This window comes from Biomphalaria glabrata, chromosome 12, assembly GCF_947242115.1.
Source record: "Biomphalaria glabrata chromosome 12, xgBioGlab47.1, whole genome shotgun sequence".
NCBI lineage: Eukaryota > Metazoa > Mollusca > Gastropoda > Planorbidae > Biomphalaria > Biomphalaria glabrata.
The window spans coordinates 32,249,722-32,270,493 of record NC_074722.1 but is presented as its reverse complement, the minus strand read 5'-3'; the positions used below and the strand labels follow the sequence as shown (position 1 = coordinate 32,270,493).

Sequence of the window (20,772 nt, the reverse complement as noted above, 5' to 3'; positions counted from 1 at the left end):
AGACACAAGTCGGAAAGATGATCTCATTAGAAACGTTTGAATAGATCTACGCAAAGGCAAATGCTTATCAGTCGAATCGCATCCTCTGCAAAGCAAGAATCTTTTTGTTACATATGTTTAGGCTCGTCCAAAAAGTTGGTCTGATGCGAATTTTAACCTTCGAAGACTTAATGTATGCAGTTGCCAGTGAAGAGCTTAGGATCAAAAATGAGGATATTGTCTTACGGTCCATGTTTGAATGGGCGGAATATAATCAAATGCAATTGCAAGAAAATCTGGTTGAAGTATCCCAGAAAAAAACAAAATTGGACAATAGCGTGCCCTGCAAAGAAGACGTAGAAGGAGATCCTAGTTCTAAGTTCTCAAAGCTATTACGAGCATCGAGATATGGCTTAGCAAGCGTCGAATGTCTAGTGGAGCTCTCTAAACATCAATTGTGTGAAGAAGACAAAGAAGCAAAGCTTGTAATTACAGAAGCCATCAGCTATAAACTAGAGAGAAATGTACATGGCTATTTGCCTCACTATGCCTTACATAGAAACGGTCACGTGTTCAGACACATTGGAGTGTTAGCTAGTAAGGATCAAGTCAGCGCTTTGGTCCTTAAAATGGATGATTGGAAAGATCTTCCTAAATGTTCCCTCCATGCAAAAATAACAAATTTGAGCATTTTTGATGACGAACTTTACGTGATAAGCAGTTTGGACTTTCAAAGTCTGCTCTTTGTTTTCACGAACAAAGAATGGAAATTTGTTTCGGAAATATCCGGAAGTGATTTCATCGTCCTGTCTAAAGGCCGATGTATTTATATCATGGACGGCAAAAACTGCAGGATTAAATGTGTCATGCCGAAGACGACTCCAGTTCTTAACAGCGAGAAATCCAGAGAGTGCTTTAGACTTTGACAAAAGTATCTTGATTTTCTGTTCCGCTGACTCTGATGAAAGGTCGACAGTGTTTTGTTTAGACGTACCTGAACATAAATGGACTGACTGTGGACATCTTGAAGGATCAGCTAAAAATTTGGTTGGTTTTAGAAATGAGACAAAATATTTCATCTTACAAAGAGATGGAGCAATAAGCCAGGTGCTAAGGAACCAAGATGACAGTATTGGCTTTATATTAATAAAACGTCTGTGGTCTATCCAGAATTCGTTGCGTGGCGCCTTCATCTTCAATGATGTACTTTACATCTATGGAGATACTCCAATTGAGCCTTCTTGTCTTCAAGCAGTTTCCGGCCTGTTCTGGAAGATTGACTACTGGTTTTCAGATCAAGAAACTAGTAACTTCGTTCACTGGTTTGTGCCAAACGTGGATTTGTGGGGGAATGTAGCGTTAGAACTATCTGAATCTTTTTACGATGATATTTTTCTGCCAAACACAAACAACGACCAGCGGGCCATATCTGGTCCTTGACGCAATGATATCCGATAACTGGAAACTGCCCGGTCTCAGCCGACACAGCAGAGGATGGGTTCAATAGGACTTTATTATTTTAAGCGTTGATGCACTTAACATTACAAAGTGTTTTATTACAAGGCTAATGTCAACTCACTCTGTCTGTCTGGTAAAAATTTTGTACACGTTATTTCTACCACACCCAATCTCGGATTAGGCTGACATTTTGCGCAACTATTTCTTTTATCGGACAGCACACGAATCAGTAACAAATTAAAATTAACCAATTAGTTTGGTAATTAATTATTTTGTTTGACATCTTCAACAAGGGAAAGAAATCGTACTTGATAGATGTGCAGTATAAGTTGAATTAGTCCTCTTGAGAAATCTTGAGCACTCAATGAACTTTTTGTTTCATAAAAAAAACGATCATGTATATATAAATATGTAAATCATGGGCGTAGCCAGGATTCTTTTTCAGGGGGGGGGGGGTGTTGAGTGGAAACCCACTGCAAAATAAAAATGTGTATGTGTGCACTTGTGTGTGTATGCAAGCGTGAGTGTGTGCATAATTAATCTTTATTACATTCTGAACCTTCATTCTTATTGTACCTTAGAATCGCTGTGAGCTCCCCCAGCTCGGGGCGTAGCTTCGCCGTCAAGCACTATTTCCAGTTTTGAAAGCCAACAAAATGCATATTCTGAGGTATCTACAGTGCATTTTCCTGCTATTAAAAAGTTCTTTTTCAAAAACCTTTTGTGCTATTCTTAATGACTTAGATTCTCCCGCGTCGTTCGGCGCATTGGGCGGTAAGCTGCTTCCACAAAAATCTGTCACTGGCAATGTCTGAAGCCTCTTCCCACCTGCTCTGATCACCGCCATGAAAGTGTGGATGTCCCTGTTTGCGCTTTCCTAGTAATAGCCTCCATATCATCGCAACTCTTATTATGCGTAATTCATTTTGTCGGATAACATGTCCCGAAAACCTCTGTCACAACCTTACTAAGGGGTCGACTCCCAGTTCGGCATAGGATTGCCTTGATTGTGACCCGATCTCTATATCTGACTCCTGAAATTCGTCTTAGCCATCTTTATTGAGCCACAACAATTAGTCATTTATCTTTTTTAATTTCGGCAGAGGACTATTCACTGCACTTTATTAATGGAGTCAGCCACTGGGAGAAATTAGTAACCTCTCTTGGCTACGGTCTTGGAATTAGGTGACTGTAGTTTGCTTTAGATTTTATATCGAAATGGGAAGATTTATCGTCAAAATCATTTTTCGGGGGGTTTTAAACTTAAAAATCTGTGAGTTATTTTATTTTATAATTTAATAGCCCCTTAACTACGCTCATAGAAATTGGTGACTGTAGTTTGCTTTAGAATAAAATTGAAGAGAGAGGTTTTCAACCTCAAAACTCTCTGTATATTGTGGGTTTATCGTAAATTTCGGAGGGGGGTTTAAAATAAACAAATCTTCCTTAGACACGCTCTTGGAATTTCGGGATTATCATTTGCATTCCTTTTTTTTTTTTTTACTTTTGTTTTATGGAAGAGGGGGATTTGACTGCAAGCCCCCCTGGTAGGGAGTTTAAACTCAAAGCCCCTTGGCTGCGCTGGGGCAAGTGATGGTTTAGTATTAAAATCTCAACTAAAGTAAACGGAATCAAAGCAAAAAATCAGTCATTCAATTTCGATCCCCCCCCCCCTGGAATTTCATTTAAGGGGTGGGGGGTGAACCCCAAGGGCCCCACTTGTCTACGCCCATGATGTAAATATTCTTACTCTATTCGCGGCTGGTCCAAACAATTGGTAGGATCATAGCGCATTGAGAAAGCTAAACAAGAACGTAAGGTATTTCTATCACACTGATTTATATGTCTAAGTCGATTACATTTTATATTTTTCCATGACAGATCCAAACTAATTGATGCAATTATATGGAATATAGCCTTTTGTTTTTTTACCATTGAGTCTTCTATGTGATGCACGGGACACTAATGTTCCCTTATATTACTTATACTACTTCCTAGATTTAATATGGGGGAGTGGTGACTGCGGTAAAACAGTAATCCACTTAATGTGGATAATTAGAGTTTTAAATGTTTCTGAATATCTGGTTTTAAATTTGTTTCAACTGTGTCTTTTTACAAAAACGACACTTTAGTAAATTTGAATTAAATCAATTTTTTACATTTTTCGGAGAGTTTCACAACAATTTTTAAACAAAGTTATCTCCTCTTCGTTAATTAAGCTTACTATTTAAATGATTCGGTTTGCATTAGTTCATAAAAAGGGCTATGTATTAGGTCATTTTATTTTAACGCGAAAAAATATCAAATATCAATCTGATAAGGGATGGTTAAGATGTAAGAATAGCTTTTACACGCAAGTGTCTCTTAAGTCAACACTACTTGTGCGACATTCAATACAGAAGTGCAGATATAACAGATTTCTAAGTCACATGAATAGACATACTACAAGTTCTTCGGAGCTAGCAAAGACCTTCCTGTATGGAACAGTACCAGAAGAAAAAAGAAGAGGCAGACAGAGAAAACGATGGGAAGACAACATGAAAAATGACCTCCCATGGAAAGAGGTTCTTTCCAAGGCATAAGACAGAGAGAAGCGGAGAAAGACGGTCGACAAATCTTGTGTGGTGCCCCAAGGGTTCAACAGACTAAAGGATAGGTGAAGGCGAAAAGCTAATAACCTCTTTCGTGCATCCTAGTTGTGTTCGTCACAGTTTGAGAACCGCTGTTGTATTTGTTGCCAAGATATGTATACATTTGGTTGTACTACGAGAAATGAATACATTGCCTTCTTCAAAATGTTCCAACAGCTCTTGCTAGCAAGGGCGTAGTTAGGTTGGGGGAAGGGGGAAAATTTGAAAATCCCCCCGGCCACTTCTTGACGGGGGCCCCCAAAATGAGTGTTCGAAATTGTTTCACTCACAAAGGCCGCGGGATATACATTTAAGACCAAAAGAAAATACGCTGCCGAGAACAGACGCAGACGGCGAAAAGAAAATCTAAATCGACCGCCTGCGGACAATGGTTATGCTTGCCCTATTGTGGCAAAATATGTAGGTCGCAACTGGGGCTGCGCAGCCATTGAAAATACTGCATTCCTCACTGATCTTCGGACTCGAAGTCAAGCTTTATCAAATATATTTACTCCCTTTATTTTGCACACCGGATGCACCATTATTAACAGTTTTAGCCGCCATAGAAGAAATAATCCTATAGATAGAGAGTAGACATTCAATACAGTGTAGACTGAAAGGATTTAATGGCTCTTCAAATTTTGCGACTCACTGAAACAAGTTTGTAAATCAGAGCACCATGCAACACTTTTTTTTCTATTCAAAGATGTTTCTTCTGATGTTTTCTTTTTGTTAAACTATGCTTCTGTAGATGATCTAGATCTCCATAGAATTACACGCTTACTTGGCGTATTTTGACTCCAAGTAAACATGCAGCGATTAATGCTACCTAGATCTAGCAATCAAGCAAATAATACGTTAAATGATAAGAAACAAAGCAGCCATAGTAAAGGTCGATTTACATTTAGATTATATTATTATTTATTATATGTAAGACTAGCATTGACCACCGGCTACATCCGCTAATTTGGTCCCAGGCTATATTGCCGCTACATATTGGTTTGCAATGAAAACCTCCCATTTGTTTTCCTTCTAATTTCTACAGGCCCGTAAATTCTAGTATCACTTTTCTACCACCCACCCCCCTCAACTCTCCACCTTAACAAATAGTCTTATGCACACTCACAGACTATTTTCGTTATTTTGAAATATTTGATTGGCTCTAGGATATTTGATTTGCTCTAGAAGATTTCATTGGCTCTAGGATATTTCATTGGCTCTAGGATATTTGATTGGCCCTAGGATCTTTGATTGGCTCTATTATATTTCATTGGCTCTAGTATATCTCATTGGCGCTATGATATTTGATTTTTCTCTAGGATGTTTGATTGGCTCTAAGATATTTGATTGGCTCCAGGATTTTTGATTGGCTCTAGGATATTTCATTGGCTCTAGGATATTTCATTGGCTCTAGGATATTTCATTGGCTCTAGGATGTTTGATAGGCTCTAGAATATTTCATTGGCTCTAGGATACTTGATTGGCTCTAGGATGTTTGATTGGCTCTAGGATGTTTGATTGGCTCTAGGATATTTGATTTTCTAGGATATTTCATTGGCTCTAGGATATTTCATTGGCTCTAGGATATTTCATTGGCTCTGGGATGTTTGATTGGCTCTAGGATATTTCATTGGCTCTATGATATTTCATTGGCTCTAGGATGTTTGATTGGCCCTAGGATATTTGTCGGCCTGTTGTTGTTTTGTTTTTGTGTTGTTGTTTTTTTTTTGTTGTTTTTTTACATTTGACACCTTTGCAAATCGTAATGCTGACACTTAGATTTATAGTTTGTTATGTTGAATTAGAACGGCTTGCTTATATCGACCTCCTACACACAAGACTTAAATACTTCTAGCTTGAGAATTCTAGTTTCACTTTTCTAGCTTTCCCCGTCAACAACCCTTAAAAATAATTTTTCCTACAACCACTGACTTCTCTTTGGCTTTTTTATTTCAATATTTAGGTATTTCATAAGCTTCTTTTTTTAACCCTCTTTTAGCCATGAATTATTTTATCTTATTATCTTCTTTTTTACCTCCAAACTCAACTCCAAGAATAATAAATATATATATACATTTCATTTTGTTTTTAGAAATGTTTACACACACAATTACGTATATAGTCAATGTTGGCTAATATCTACAAAAGTAAGTTCTGTCTCAAGGGGAAACGTACGCACAAAAAAAAAAGTTTTAATGGACCTCATTCACCAATCGTAAATAAACAATTTCGTCACGTGGTGATATTGATAAAACAACGAAAAAAAAACTGTCACGTGATAGCCATTGTGTATTAAAATTAGATCGTAATTTGTTTAGAAGAGATAGAGAATCACGCGGCTTAATGTTGTTTGTTTACGATATGTGAATGAGGTCCACTGAGCTTGAAGGCGAAAGAATTTTAATCTTGTACTTTTTTCTATATGTCGGCTTTAAAAAAACATATTGGGTCTTCATTCTTCATTTATAATTTGTATAGTCCTGTAGAAGATACGTTAGTTTGAATAACCAAATGCTGAGCTCATACTTTAGTCATAAATTTTTAGATATTATGGGGTAGTATTGGCGGTGGCTGAATGGTTAAGCACTTGAATTCCAAAACTGAGGTCCTGGGTTCGAATCTCTGTTACAATAGGGATTCTGAATTTCGGGATTTTTAGAGCGCCCCTGAATCCATCCAACTCCAAGGATTACCTGAATTGTTGTTGGATGCTCGTTGTGCTGGCCACATGACACCCTGCTTGTTAGCGGTTGGCCAAAGAATAATGACCTTAACACTATCTTCCCCATAGATCGCAAGGTCTGACGGTGGGATTTTACTTTTACTTACCTACTAGTATTTTATAGTCTTCAACTGTAAAGTTTGTACACGTTATTTCTCCCACACACAATCTCGGATCAAGCTGAAACTTTGCACAATTATTTCTTTTACCTGGCAACACAAGAACCAATGTAAAGAATTGACCAATTAGTTAATAAAATATTGGTAATAAATTATTTTGTTTGGTATCTTGAACAAGGGAAAGAGACTGTACTTGACTGAAGTGGTAGTGTAAAGGGAATTAGTTCCCTTTAAAGGTCGACGTTCTGAATTTAAACAAACAATATATAAGTATAAAATATTTTCTAGTCAAAAACACCTCACTAGCAGAGAATTTAGCACGTCGGCCCAGGAAGGCATAAGCCATTAGTTCGAATCCTCGTTTTTTTTTTTTTTAATGCTTTTAAAAACCAAAAAAACGATAAAAAAATTCACCCATAAAACCCTTTCTTTCTCTCAAACTGGTCCAGATAAGAGATAGAATCATAGCGCATTGAGAAAGCTGAAAACACGAAATTGCGCTAAACAAAAAGAATTGGTAAAAATATTTCTAATCTCAGAGATTAATTGTTGTTGGTCTAAATCTATTACAAATTTAATGACATAACTGACCCAAACTGACTACATTACAATTACACTTCTTATAATCTTTTTATGTGTTTTTAAAAGTATTTTAAATGTTTTTCTTATTGTTTTTTTTTTTTTCTTTTAGATTGTGTTTCATGTGGAAGTCTCCAAACTGACTTGGAATTTGAAATAGATGGAACACGTTTTAAATTCAATCATGATTTAACTGCTTCTATCTTACATTTTTACCAGAGAAAGTTCAACATGGTGGAGAACAACTCAGAAAAGGTTCAGCTCATCAAATTGTCTTCCAGCACTCTTGATGAGTTTATATTAAGGAGAAAGGATTGTTGTATTAACTACTCATGGTATACTGAAAACGTTTTAGAACTCTGGGATGCAACCAGAGTCCTAAAGGTTCCATCCCTCATTAAAAATTGCGAAGTGAAAGTAGGCCAGAATTTTTCCAAGGACAATTTTGAGAGAATCTACACGAAGGCTCATCACTACAAGTCCGACTTCGTTCTCTACAAAGCTAGAAGATTTTTGGATAACTTTTTTAGGTACCAAATGGAAGAGAATCAACCAATGAACGACTGCGAAGCGGGCGTGATTCGTGTTTTAACTTACGAAGACTTTTTGCATTTAATAAGAGAATGGCCATTCAGACCGGATATTAGTGACGATGTTTTGAAATCTATTTTTGAATTGGCTGAAAACTACGACAAAGTCGTTTCATGCACGGAATACGAGAAGTTCGAAAACAAAAGTTCCATTCTCTATACACTGTTAAAAGACTCCAAATATCGTTCAGCCAGCCTTGAATGTCTTCAAGAGCTGTCCAGACATGGCATGTGTCAGCGAGATCAAGAAGCGAAACTTCTTATAAATGAAGCCATAAGCTGCAAGCTAGATAGAAATACTCATGGATACTGGTTTCCCTCCCAGCTATATGGAAACCTTCAAAATTACAGACATATTGGTGCGTTAGCTGATAAAGATCGAGTAAGCATTATGTATCTCGATCATTCCTTCTATAACTGGCGTAGACTTTCTAAATGTCTATTACATTCAACAATTACAAATTTAACAGTATTTGATAACGAGCTGTACGCCATCAGCAGCACAGGTTTAGAAAGTTTGATCTTTGTGTTTAGAAATGAAGAATGGACATTTGTTTTGGATCTTTCAAATAAAAATTTTGTCGTTGTCTCTAAGGGAGAATTTATTTATTTTATTGATAGCACAAGCAGCAGCGTGAGATGCGTGTCTCCGAGAGAGACTCCAGTTCTTCACAGCGAGATCAAGTTCCCTGACATGATGAGAAATCCAGAGAGTGCTTTAGACTTTGACAGAAGTATCTTGATTTTCTGTTCCACTGACTCTGATGAGAGGTCGACAGTGTTTTGTTTAGACGTACCTGAACATAAATGGACTTACTGTGGACATCTTGAAGGTTCAGCTAAATATTTGGTTGGATTTAGAAATGAAACAAACTACTTTATACTACAAAGAGATGGATCGATCAGCCAAGTGTTAAGGAAACTAGATGATTGGATTGAATTTATATTCATTAAACGTCTGTGGTCTTTTCAAAGCGCTCTTCGAGGAGCATTCATCTACAGTGATAAACTATTTGTTTTCAGCAACACACCCATGGAGAGTTTATGTCTTCCTGGAGTGTCAGGCGTGTTCTCCAAGATCCAGTACTGGTACCAAGAAGAAGAGGCGTGTAGCTTTGTACACTGTATTATGCCATACCAGTATATACAAAGGTCAGAACGTTTAATTGAACCTGAACCCGAATCTGACAACCAAGTAATTAGGTTCGCGTTCATATAATTTCCGGTTGTGTGTGACTGTAGTCATTGACCGTAAACTTTGAAACAGTGGGGCCTATAACAAATTTAATAAACTTAGTGTTACGGTACTAGACCAGCATAGTCAGAACTTCAAATTTAGCTTTAAAACATTTAAAAATATATATCAATATATTTATACATGTCTCTACATTTAAGGTAGGTTGGGCTACATGATTTAAACCATGTTATTTCTTAGCTGTAGTGCAAGTTAAATTTAAGTCACAGATAAGCTACAGATAAGTCAAAGACAAGTCACAAATAAGTCGCAGATAAGTTTCATTCACAGACAAGTCACATATAAGTCATAGATAAGTTGGTGTACTTTCTTTATCTTGTTGATACTGTACTCTCATGCTATATTATTTACACACACCGCAACTTACGTAAAATTACCAGACACGTGACCTCCCAAAGCAAGACAGAAATGAAGAAAAAATGGCAGCAAAATTAAATGAACTGGTAAACTAAGCTAAAAATGTTTTAAAATAATGAATGATACCGTATTGTCGGTCAATCAAAGGTATTTGGTATTGTGGGGTTTTTTTTTTGCACATCGGCACCATTTAGGCCAGGTCGTGCCCATAATCCCTCAGGGTTTACCTTCCCTTTATAGCTCAAGTGCTGCTATACAACTATGTTATTAAAAATATGGTCCATGCAAATGTCAGATAGTAAAAATTTAAATAATGTAGTAAAAATCTGTTGTAATTTTAGCAGTCGCTAACATTAGCGTAGAAAATGTTATTTCCAATTCTACTTTGTATGAATATTGTACCAGAAAGCAATAAAAGGTGGATGTATACATATATGTTGAACAAATACTGTGAGCTGGTTACCTAATTTTATTGATTTTTGCTCAAATGTAAATTGATTGTCAATCCTATTATACAATTCGACTGTTTATGATATTTATTCAAATGCTATTGCAAATTTTACAATGATATTTAATTAAAACGTTATAGAACTCTGCTGACCTGCCACATCACCAGAAAATTCCTTACGGGAAACTGATAAAGGGAGACTACGATGAATTTTGTTTCCCTCTAACAAAACTCGACCCTGGCTGCGCAAGAGAATGAATATTCGTTCTTTTCTAACCTAATAATAATAATAATCTTTTAGGAAAGATATAAGGAAATTTGTCTTAGAATTTGTGCATTACACCAAACAAAACATTATAACTATTAAAAAAAAAGTACATTCACACCAGACTCACTCATAACTTGTATAATTTGTGTTTTTTAAGCAAACATCACAGTTCTTATAGTAAGCGAATAGCCATTTATAGTGCATGGAAATGTCAGAACAGTAAAGAATCCTATAGTTATTAATAATCTGTATGTTACAGTATCACGCTGTTTCGATAATTTATGAACGATTTTTTTTTGCTGACTTTACACCTGTTTCCCTGACGCTTCAACTAAGGATTAATTAGAACATTCATTTGGGGGCTGTTTCAGTCTAACAACATGGCGCGAATGCACCAGACGAAAGTTGTCAATTTACGTCATAAAAAATTATGACGAAGCAACAAGGGGAGATCACCTACTGCACACAAACAAAATAGCGCAAATTACGTCATCAAGAGTTGATGAAAGCGGCGCTATTAAACAGAGAACATTTTTACTGCGCAATTAATTCAATAGGTGCGACATGGCGCAACTGCTTGTCATTGGTCCTCAAGTTTGTGTTCTTACCCCTTTGTGAGATCTCTCCAACTGTCTCTTTCCAATTATCGTTTTCTGCCTACTACTTTTCTCCATGTCAGTCAGGGTAAAATTAAATAAAATTCTTAGAACAAAACGTGTATATATATATACGCTGGGTAGGGCACGTATCCCTTAATGGCAGACGAACGTATGCCAAAGGCAGTCTTTTGTTGGTGAGCTAAAAGGTGGTCGACGTAACAGAGTCCCCCCCAACGGAAACGCTTCTAAGACCAGCTTAGGCGTCAACTTTCCTTGGCTGACGTAGAAGACAGCATCTGGTTGCATGCGGCCTCAGAACGAGACAGCTGGAGGTCACTCACGAAGGCCGCGCGATACACATTTGAGACCAAAAGAAAATCTGCTGCCGAGGACAAACGTAGACGGCGAAAAGAAAATCTAAATCAACCACATGCGGACAATGATTATGCATGCCCTGGTTGTGGCAAAATATGTAGGTCACAGCTGGGACTGCGCAGCCACGGGAAATACTGCATTCCTCACTAATCTTCGTACTCGAAGACTAGCCTTATTAACATAAAAAATAATACTTTATTAACAATACCTTTATTCTGCACACCGAATACACCTAAAAAAATCTAGCTATTAACAGTTTTACTGCCATAAAAGAAATTGTCTTGTAGATATAGAATGGAAATCTTTCTTTGTGCACAGATCACAGCGTAATAAAATGTGCACTGAAATGATTCAATGTCTCTTTTAATTTTGCGACTCACTGAAATAAGTCAAGTTTGTAAATCAGAGCACCATGCAACACTTTTTTCTATTATCAGAGATATTTATTCTGATTGTTTTCTTCTTTTGACCATTCTCCAGTAGTTAATCTGCATCTCCATAGAATTACACGCTTTCTTGACTCCAAGTAAACATGCAGCCATTTGCCCAACCTAGATCTAGAAATCAAGCAAACTACACGTTAAATGATAAGAAACAAACCAGCCATAGCAAAGGTAGATCCACATCTAGATTTAGATTATATCAATTCATTATTTCATTTATTATATTGAAGACAAATTTGTTCCCAGGCAATATTGCTGCTACATTCTAAATATTTAATAAACTGTGTCTACAAACATCTGGACTTACCGAACACTTATGTAAGATTGTTCTTTATTGATTTCTCATCAGCTTTTAACACTATACAACTTCATTTACTCATTGAAAAGATGAAAGCGTTGCAGATTAGTCCATACATAATACTATGGGCTAATGAATTTTCGACCCAGAGATCTCAGAGGGTTAGGGTAAACAATGTTATATCAAATGAACGCATAGTTAACACAGGGGCGCCCCAGGGGACTTTGACATCGCCATTGTGGTTCATTTTGAAACACCAATGATATTCAATCCGATAGTCCTTTTTGCTCCTTCACAAAATTCGCTGATGATGCGGCTCTTCTTGCCCTGCTCTCAGAGAGTTCAGACGTATATGAGTATTTTAGAGAAATAGAACACATTGAAAAATACTGTAAAGATAATTTTTTATTATTAAATGTAAAAAAAAAACAAAGAAATGATGATCAATTAATGATATTGTTTCTGAAGCTGGAGAGACTATTGAAATTGTGCAAACATTTAAATACCTTGGTACTATCCTAGACAATAAACTAAATTTTACTGCAAATACTGATTATATCAGCAAAACAGGGCAGCAAAGATTACGATTACTAAGAAAACTGTCCTCGTTTAATGTTAGCAAAAAGGCCTTGGCTATGTTTTATCACGCTCACATCTGCAATATTTTAAGTTTCAATATCACTGCCTGGTATGGCAATCTGAGCATTAAAAATAAAAATATTTATTTATTGTTTTTTTTTTTTAGATTGTGTTTCATGTGGAAGTCTCCAAACTGACTTGGAATTTGAAATAGATGGAAGACGCTTTAAATTCAATCATGATTTAACTGCTTCTATCTTACATACTTACTATAGAAAGTTCAACATGGTTGAGAAGAAAACAGTAAAGGTTCAGCTCATCAAATTGTCTTCCAACATGCTGAATGAGTTTGTATTAAGCAAAAGCGGTTGTTGTATAAACTACTCATGGTATACTGAAAACGTTTTAGAACTCTGGGATGCAGCCAGACTCCTGAAGGTTCCATCCCTCATTAGAATTTGTGAAGCGAACGTTGGCCAGATTTTTTCCGAGGACAATTTTGAGAGTATCTACACAAAGGCTCATCTCTACAAGTCCGACATCGTTCTCAACAAAGCTAAAGAATTTTTGGTTCGCTTTTTTCAAAACAACAAGAAAGGCAGTCAACTAATGAAAGACTGGGAAGTGGGCGTGATACGTGTTTTAACTTACGAAGACATTTTGTACTTAGTAAAAGAATGGCCATTCAGACCGGATATGAGTGACGATGTTTTGAAATCTATTTTTAACTGGACTGAAAACTATGACAATCGAGGTCCATGTTCGAGCTCAAAGAACGATGATCTAGACATGTCATCTCAAAAAACAAGAGACAATGATCTAGACATGTCATCTCAGAAAATAAGAGACTATGACAAAGTCGTTTTATGCACGGAATACGAGAAGTTTGAAAACAAAAGTTCCATTCTCTATACACTGTTAAAAGACTCCAAATATCGTTCAGCCAGCCTTGAATGTCTTCAAGAGCTGTCCAGACATGGCATGTGTCAGCGAGACCAAGAAGCGAAACTTCTTATAAATGAAGCCATAAGCTGCAAGCTAGATAAAAATACTCATGGATACTGGTTTCCCTCCCAGCTATATGGAAACCTTCAAAATTACAGACATATTGGTGTGTTAGCTGATAAAGATCGAGTAAGCATTATGTATCTCGATCATTCCTTCTATAACTGGCGTAGACTTTCTAAATGTCTATTACATTCGACAATTACAAATTTAACAGTATTTGATAACGAGCTGTACGCCATCAGCAGCACAGGTTTAGAAAGTTTGATCTTTGTGTTTAGAAATGAAGAATGGAAATTTGTTTTGGACCTTCCCAATAAAAACTTTGTGGTTGTCTCTAAGGGAGAATTTATCTACGTCATAGACGGCACAAGCAGCAGCGTGAAATGTGTGTCGCCGAGAGGGACTCCAGTTCTTCACAGCGAGATCAAGTTCCCTGACATGATGAGAAATCCAGAGAGTGCTTTAGACTTTGACAGAAGTATCTTGATTTTCTGTTCCACTGACTCTGATGAGAGGTCGACAGTGTTTTGTTTAGACGTACCTGAACATAAATGGACTTACTGTGGACATCTTGAAGGTTCAGCTAAATATTTGGTTGGATTTAGAAATGAAACAAACTACTTTATACTACAAAGAGATGGATCGATCAGCCAAGTGTTAAGGAAACTAGATGATTGGATTGAATTTATATTCATTAAACGTCTGTGGTCTTTTCAAAGCGCTCTTCGAGGAGCATTCATCTACAGTGATGAACTTTATATTTTTAGCAACACACCCGTCGAGAGTTTATGTTTTCCTGGAGTTTCTGGTGTGTTCTCTAAGATCCAGTACTGGTACCAAGAAAAAGAGGCTTGTAACTTTGTACGCTTTATTATGCCATTCGAGTTTATAAGGAGGTCAGAACATTTACTGGAACGTTTACCAGAATCTAACAACTAATTATTCAGGTTCGCGTTCATATAATTTTCGGTTGTTTGTGACAGTGGCCTTTAACCATAAACTTCGAAATAGTGGGGCCTATAACAAACAAAAAAAAACTTAGTGAGGTGACTTAATGTTGCGAGACTAGACACGTAGATTTAGATTTAGCTTTTGAAATGTTAAAAAATATATGACAATATTGCCATATTGTCTCTACAGCTTTAGTTCATCTAATTGAGCTTCTACTAGGATCTTTCAAAGTTCCTTTAAAGAATTGCAGCATCATAAGTGACTCTTTCGCAAACAGAATTCACACATTGATCTGAGTTCAAGCTGAAACTTTGCATAATTATACATTGTCCATAACAAAACATGAATAAATACAAAAAAAAAAAAAAAAGAATATAGAGATAATTAATTGTCAGGGGGAGGTATGGCGAGAATGAATGTTAGTTTGATATTTTGGTATGATTGTTATATCCCCTTGTTATGAATGCAAAATGTTGCTCGTGTTATGAACTGAGTGATTGAGTCTTCGTTGAATGTGTTGAATGTGCGAGAGAGTGTGTTCAGTCAGTAAGGTCTTGCTCCCGGTCCAGGAAGGTTGGACGTTTACTTCCTGGACTGGTATTTATGCATTTATATATTTACAAGGAACATAAAAGCACCAAGATGCCTGTGTGTAGTCGCTGAATGAACTCTTTATGTTGTGTCTGTTGTATGTATGTGTATTTTTCTGTTGTGTTGTCTGTATATGAGAAAAGAGTCCTTGTAATCGAAACAAATCTCATTGAGGATCAATAAAGCAGTCTTAGCCTTAAACGTTTAATTGTGTAGACAATTTGAAGCTTTTTTTTTTAATATTGTAAACGGTATATAATAGATCAAAGAGGAGAGGGAGGCTTTTGTTCTTAGGTCAAAGAGGAGAGGGAGGCTTTGGTTCTTAGGTCAAAGATGAGAGGGAGGCTTTGGTTCTTAGGTCAAAGATGAGAGGGAGGCTTTTGTTCTTAGGTCAAAGAGGAGAGGGAGGCTTTGGTTCTTAGGTCAAAGATGAGAGGGAGGCTTTGGTTCTTAGGTCAAAGAGGAGAGGGAGGCTTTGGTTCTTAGGTCAAAGAGGAGAGGGAGGCTTTGGTTCTTAGGTCAAAGAGGAAAGGGAGGCTTTGGTTCTTAGGTCAAAGATGAGAGGGAGGCTTTGGTTCTTAGGTCAAAGATGAGAGGGAGGCTTTGGTTCTTAGGTCAAAGAGGAGAGGGAGGCTTTGGTTCTTAGGTCAAAGAGGAGAGGGAGGCTTTGGTTCTTAGGTCAAAGAGGAGAGGGAGGCTTTGGTTCTTAGGTCAAAGAGGAGAGGGAGGCTTTGGTTCTTAGGTCAAAGAGGAGAGGGAGGCTTTGGTTCTTAGGTCAAAGAGGAGAGGGAGAGGCTTTGGTTCTTAGGTAGAAGTGGAAGTGTTACATCTTTGAGTTCTTAGTTTAACGGCTAGTTTAGATTGTCGTCTTTTTTTTTTTTTTTTTTTTTTTTTGCAGCTAAAAAATTCCTGTCACTATCCACACGCTACACTTCCAGGAGCCGTTTCATAACGACATCCGCGCGGTTAGTGTAGTCCATTGTAGCAATATGGTGGTGGTCCTTGGTGTACTCAGTCTTCGGCCTTTCCGAGCGTCCTATGTTTAGAAACACTGGTAATAGAGAATAGAGATGTGATACAAAGACATCTGCCCATACAGCAGTGGCCGGCGAAAGGGAGCTTTGTTGGCATTGAGTTTCAAGAGTTTATGATTAGTCCCTCTAAATTTACATATCTGGCATATTGAATATGACATATATTATATAATTAACTATAGATATGTTTTTCTGTATTTATGTTTCTTTCTTTCGGTGATTAATTATAACGACACATAATAGATCTATTGAAAATGAATATGATAGATAATAATAAAAGGGAGAGCATCAACAAAATTTTAAAGTCCTTAGTGAATGCATGGGGGGCAACTCTTGTATTACTACTATTAGGGCAAAAGTCTTTCTTCAATGCAATATACTACACAAATGATTTCTGTTTTAAAAGTTTTAAATACAATTCAATGTTTTAAAAACAGGACTTTAGTGCGTAATGTATGTTACTGGAAATTTTTTTTTCTTTTTATGATCTTATATCAATAAATACATATAAACATAACCATATTTGGAATAAAAATTTTTTACATCGGGTCGATTGCACTCACACAATTTTCTTCACTCAGACTTCCTTGCACATCGAGTAAATCTTTCGCCTTTTACTAAAGATTTCCGTGCAAAGGAGCAAATTAATGAGTCTAAAATCAAATTTTTCAAGCCCTACTTTGTAGGGTAAATAAACTTAATTCTCATCTATTTCTGCGACTGTCAACCCTTATTTTACATTCATTTTTCAATTAATCCTTATTATCAGCACACACTCTTTATGGTGGAAAAAAAAAGTTTGTATTTCGAAAACGACTCAAACGATTTTCCTAGAGATTAGAAAGATAATGTAAATTTTTGGGACAAAAATAATTACCTAATTGAAAACTGTTTCGACCGTTCAAATCTTTGAAAATATTTTCCTTCAGAGGAGCTATTTATTGAGCTTAAACCTCAATTTTGCTAGCTTTGAAGAATTATAAACTTTGTTTATGAAAGCAATATCAATGTAGCTTCCAATTTCCATATTCATACCATAGGGTATAGACCTTCATTCTTCAAAGGCAAAGTACAATATCTATACTCACTACATACATTAGTTTTTGGAAAGGAAAACGTGCAATTTTATTAATTAAGAGTGTAGGGGTCTACCTCATGAGTGCTTTAAATAAGAAATGTTGAGTAGGCCTAAACTTTTTTAAGACACATTTAATGGCATTTTTTAAAAATAGAAATCTTTCTTTGTAGTACTTCTCAATTAATTATTATTTTTCTTTATTATGACAAAGTAATATACTACAAAAATGTATCTCTTCAAAGTTTTAAATACAATTCAATGTTTTAAAAACAGGACTTTAGTGCGTAATGCATGTTACTTGAAATTTTCTTTTCTTTTTATGATCTTATGTCAACAAATACATATAAAGATAACCATATTTTGTATAGAAAATTTTTACATGGGGTCGATTGCACACTCAATTTTCTTTACTCTGGCTTCCTTGCACATGGAGTAAATCTTTCGCCTTTTACTAAAGATTTCCGTGGGGTCAGCAGTTTATAGTCAGCATTTAAAAGGGAAATGGGTCTAAAGTCACTAGGTGTTGTGTTGTTTTCAGATTTTTTTTGGTAATAGTGTGATGTATGCAAGATTAAAGTCTGTAGGCGTCTGTCCTGTTTCTAACATGTCATTGTATAGTCTTAGTAGTAGGTGTCCTATTTGGGAGAAAAAAGTTTTATGGAATTCATATGTCAAACCGTCTGGGCCAGGGGATTTGTTATTTTGTGTTGTGTCTAAAACAGCCTTCAGCTCCTCTAATGTAAAGGGTTTATTTGTCTTTTGTTTTTCTGATGGAGGTAATGTTTTACAGTGTTTTAGAAGTATGTTTTGTGCGTCTGTATCTGTTTGTTCTTCATTACACATGTTGACGAAATGTTTTGTAAAAATGTCTATTATTTTGTCACTCTCCTGTATTTTTTTTCCTTCTTTGTCTGTTATGTTGGTTATTATTCTATTTTTTTGTGTATTTTGTTCTAGCGCCAAGTATAATTTGTTTGGCCCTTCTGATATTTGGGTATTTTTGCATCTGATTTCGGCTCCTCTATATTTGTGTTTGTATAACTCTTCAAGTTGTGTGGTTAGGTCTGTTTTTTCAATTTCATCCTGCGTTTGAGTAAGCAGATTTTTTATTCTGTTTTCTTCATTTACCCTCTTTGTTTGTTTGATTCTTGCTAAGATTTTGAATTGTTGTTTGATTAAATTTTTTATTATTGTCCACGTCTTGGTTAATTTGTATTTGTTTTCTTTGTCTTGTGCTGTTGCTAGCAGGAGTTGGTTTATTACTCTTTGGATTAGTGGGTCTTCCAAAAGGTTATTGTTTAACTTCCAATGGGATTCTTTACTTTTTTTTCCTTTTATTATTTTTTTTCCAAGTTCCAAAAGTACACCTTTATGGTCGGAGTAATGTAGGGTTTCTGCTAAATGTGTCACACTAAGTATGTTGGTGTCCGTGGGTATGTAAAAACGGTCAATTCTGGTTTCAACCTGGTAGGACCTGTGTGTTAATGTAGTTTCCTTGCCATTCGGCTCTAATTTCCTATAAGCATCTACCAGGTGGAAGTAGTTTACTATTTCTCCCATGTAGTTGTGTGTTTCTGCTACCCGCTGAGAGGGTGGATATTGTGTGTGTGTGTGTTGTTTGTCCAGTTGTGCCTCTATAAAATTAAAATCCCCTCCTATTATTAGTTGTTCTCCTATGTTTGTGATTTGTAGTGTGTCACTGAGGTTTTGGAAAAAACTCACGTTTTTCTCTTCCTCTCTGAGCGGGTGCGTAGATATTGACTAGTGTGTAGTTCTGTTCTTGTGAAACTACTTTAAGTATTACTACCCTCCCATTGTTGTCGTTGTGAGTGTGTGTGATTTTGTATCTATCGGATGTTTGTAAGATGGCTACCCCCTTATAATCTCTACCTAAGCTAAAATAACCTCCCATGAATCCCATGTGTGTTGTAGTTTGTTTTGCTTGATATGTGGTAGAAGTATTTGTCTTTTGAAGGAAAATAAAATCCGGTTTATATTTTCTAGCGAGATGTACTATATATTTATGTTTATTATTTAAGCTACGAATGTTAAGAGTTAAGATTTTAATGTCTGCCATGATTGCGTGATGATGGTTTGTGTGTATATGAGTGTGTGTGTGTGTGGGTGTGTGTGATCATTTTATGAAATGTTTTTTTATTAACCTGTTTTGTTGTTTATTTACTGTATGGATGTGGGGCTTCCCCCCTCGTCTATTACTAATTTAGTCGAGGAGTCGGAAGAATTCTCCTCGATCTCCCCTTCTTCTTCCCATCTCTCTTCCTCCAACCGAGAATCTTCATTCGTCCTCTCAGGCTGTTTGTCCCCGTTAGGGTCGTCTGAAGAGGAGGATAACACGTATATTAACTTTTAACGATTTTTTTTTTACTTACTGAAAGAAGATTCATTCATTTTCGAAATGCAAGACAAAGTTTTGAAGTCTATCTTTGATTGGGTTGAAAACCATGACAATCAGCATCCATATTCAGGGGAGAGCAGCGATGAAATAGACAAGCTTTCTGTGACAACAAGAGAAAATGGACATGACAATCGAAATTCATGCAAGGAATATACAAAGCTTGAAGACAAAAGTTCATTGCTTTCTAGGCTTTTAAAAGCATTGAAAATCAATTCTGTCAGGGTTGAGTGTCTTGAAGAGATGTCTAGACATTATTTGTGTGAGCAAGACGTCAGATGTCATTACGAAAGCTATTAGCTTTAAGCAAGACAAAAGTACTCATGGATTTTGGCCGCCTGATGCGCATGAAGGACACATTCTTAATTACCAACATATTGGTGTCTTAGCTGACAAAGATCGAGTCAGCTTTATGAATCTCGGAAACTCAAACTATCGTTGGCATAGACTTACCAGATGTCCACTACATTCACAAATAACAAATTTAACTGTTTTTGATAACGAACTGTACGTTGTAAGCAGCGCAGATTTTGAAAGTTTAATCTTTGTGTTAAGAAACAAAGAATGGAAATATGTTTTAGACATTCCAAATAAAGACTTTCGTGTAGTCTCTAAAGGGAAATTCATCTATTTAATTGAAGGCACAAGCAGCAGCGTGAAATGTGTGTCGCCGAGAGAGACTCCAGTTCTTCACAGCGAGATCAAGTTCCCTGACATGATGAGAAATCCAGAGAGTGCTTTAGACTTTGACAGAAGTATCTTGATTTTCTGTTCCACATATTCTGATGAAAGGTCGACAGTGTTTTCTTTAGATGTACCTGAGCATAAATGGACTGACTGTGGACATCTTGAAGGCTCAGCTAAAAATTTGGTTGGTTTCAGAAATGAAACAAATTACTTTATTTTACAAAGAGACGGGACAGTAAGCCAAGTGTTCAGGAATCAAGCTGATTGCATTGAATTTACAATGATAAAACGTCTGTGGTCTATTCAAAGCG

The 20,772-nt window shown here is 36.4% G+C and overlaps 2 protein-coding genes, 1 non-coding gene and 1 pseudogene across 4 annotated transcripts; all 4 read left to right on the top strand.

Annotated features, from left to right (window-relative positions):
• Positions 1 to 4,796: 4,796 nt before the first annotated feature.
• On the top strand, positions 4,797 to 10,057 carry LOC129921909 (uncharacterized). Its single transcript, XM_056005153.1, has 2 exons — positions 4,797 to 4,959; positions 7,600 to 10,057. Exons 1-2 carry the CDS (start codon positions 4,878 to 4,880, stop codon positions 9,294 to 9,296), a joined length of 1,779 nt encoding a protein of 592 aa, XP_055861128.1. The 5' UTR covers positions 4,797 to 4,877; the 3' UTR covers positions 9,297 to 10,057.
• Positions 10,058 to 11,773: 1,716 nt separating this feature from the next.
• Positions 11,774 to 16,800, top strand: LOC106076561 (uncharacterized). Of its 2 annotated transcripts, XM_056007265.1 has the most exons (3): positions 11,774 to 11,993; positions 12,866 to 14,654; positions 16,148 to 16,800. In XM_056007265.1, exons 1-2 carry the CDS (start codon positions 11,912 to 11,914, stop codon positions 14,644 to 14,646), a joined length of 1,863 nt encoding a protein of 620 aa, XP_055863240.1. In that variant the 5' UTR covers positions 11,774 to 11,911; the 3' UTR covers positions 14,647 to 14,654; positions 16,148 to 16,800. The 2 variants fall into 2 exon arrangements, with proteins under 2 accessions (XP_055863240.1, XP_055863239.1); XM_056007264.1 differs by lacking the exon at positions 16,148 to 16,800 and having other exon boundaries at positions 11,775 to 11,993; positions 12,866 to 15,457.
• Positions 16,801 to 16,856: 56 nt separating this feature from the next.
• LOC129922204 (U5 spliceosomal RNA) lies at positions 16,857 to 16,972 on the top strand. Its single transcript, XR_008774175.1, has one exon. It is a non-coding gene; the product is annotated as a U5 spliceosomal RNA (small nuclear RNA).
• A 796-nt stretch (positions 16,973 to 17,768) lies between these two features.
• On the top strand, positions 17,769 to 17,857 carry LOC129922205 (U5 spliceosomal RNA; annotated as a pseudogene).
• Positions 17,858 to 20,772: the final 2,915 nt, after the last annotated feature.

Bases quoted from the DNA above. Each gene is read 5' to 3' on its own strand.
- LOC129921909 (XM_056005153.1), top strand. From the start codon at position 4,878: ATGCAGCGATTAATGCTACCTAGATCTAGCAATCAAGCAAATAATACG. The intron at 4,960-7,599 runs GTCGATTTACAT...TTTTTCTTTTAG, and splicing joins ACAAAGCAGCCATAGTAAAG to ATTGTGTTTCATGTGGAAGT.
- LOC106076561 (XM_056007265.1), top strand. From the start codon at position 11,912: ATGCAGCCATTTGCCCAACCTAGATCTAGAAATCAAGCAAACTACACG. The intron at 11,994-12,865 runs GTAGATCCACAT...TTTTTTTTTTAG, and splicing joins ACAAACCAGCCATAGCAAAG to ATTGTGTTTCATGTGGAAGT.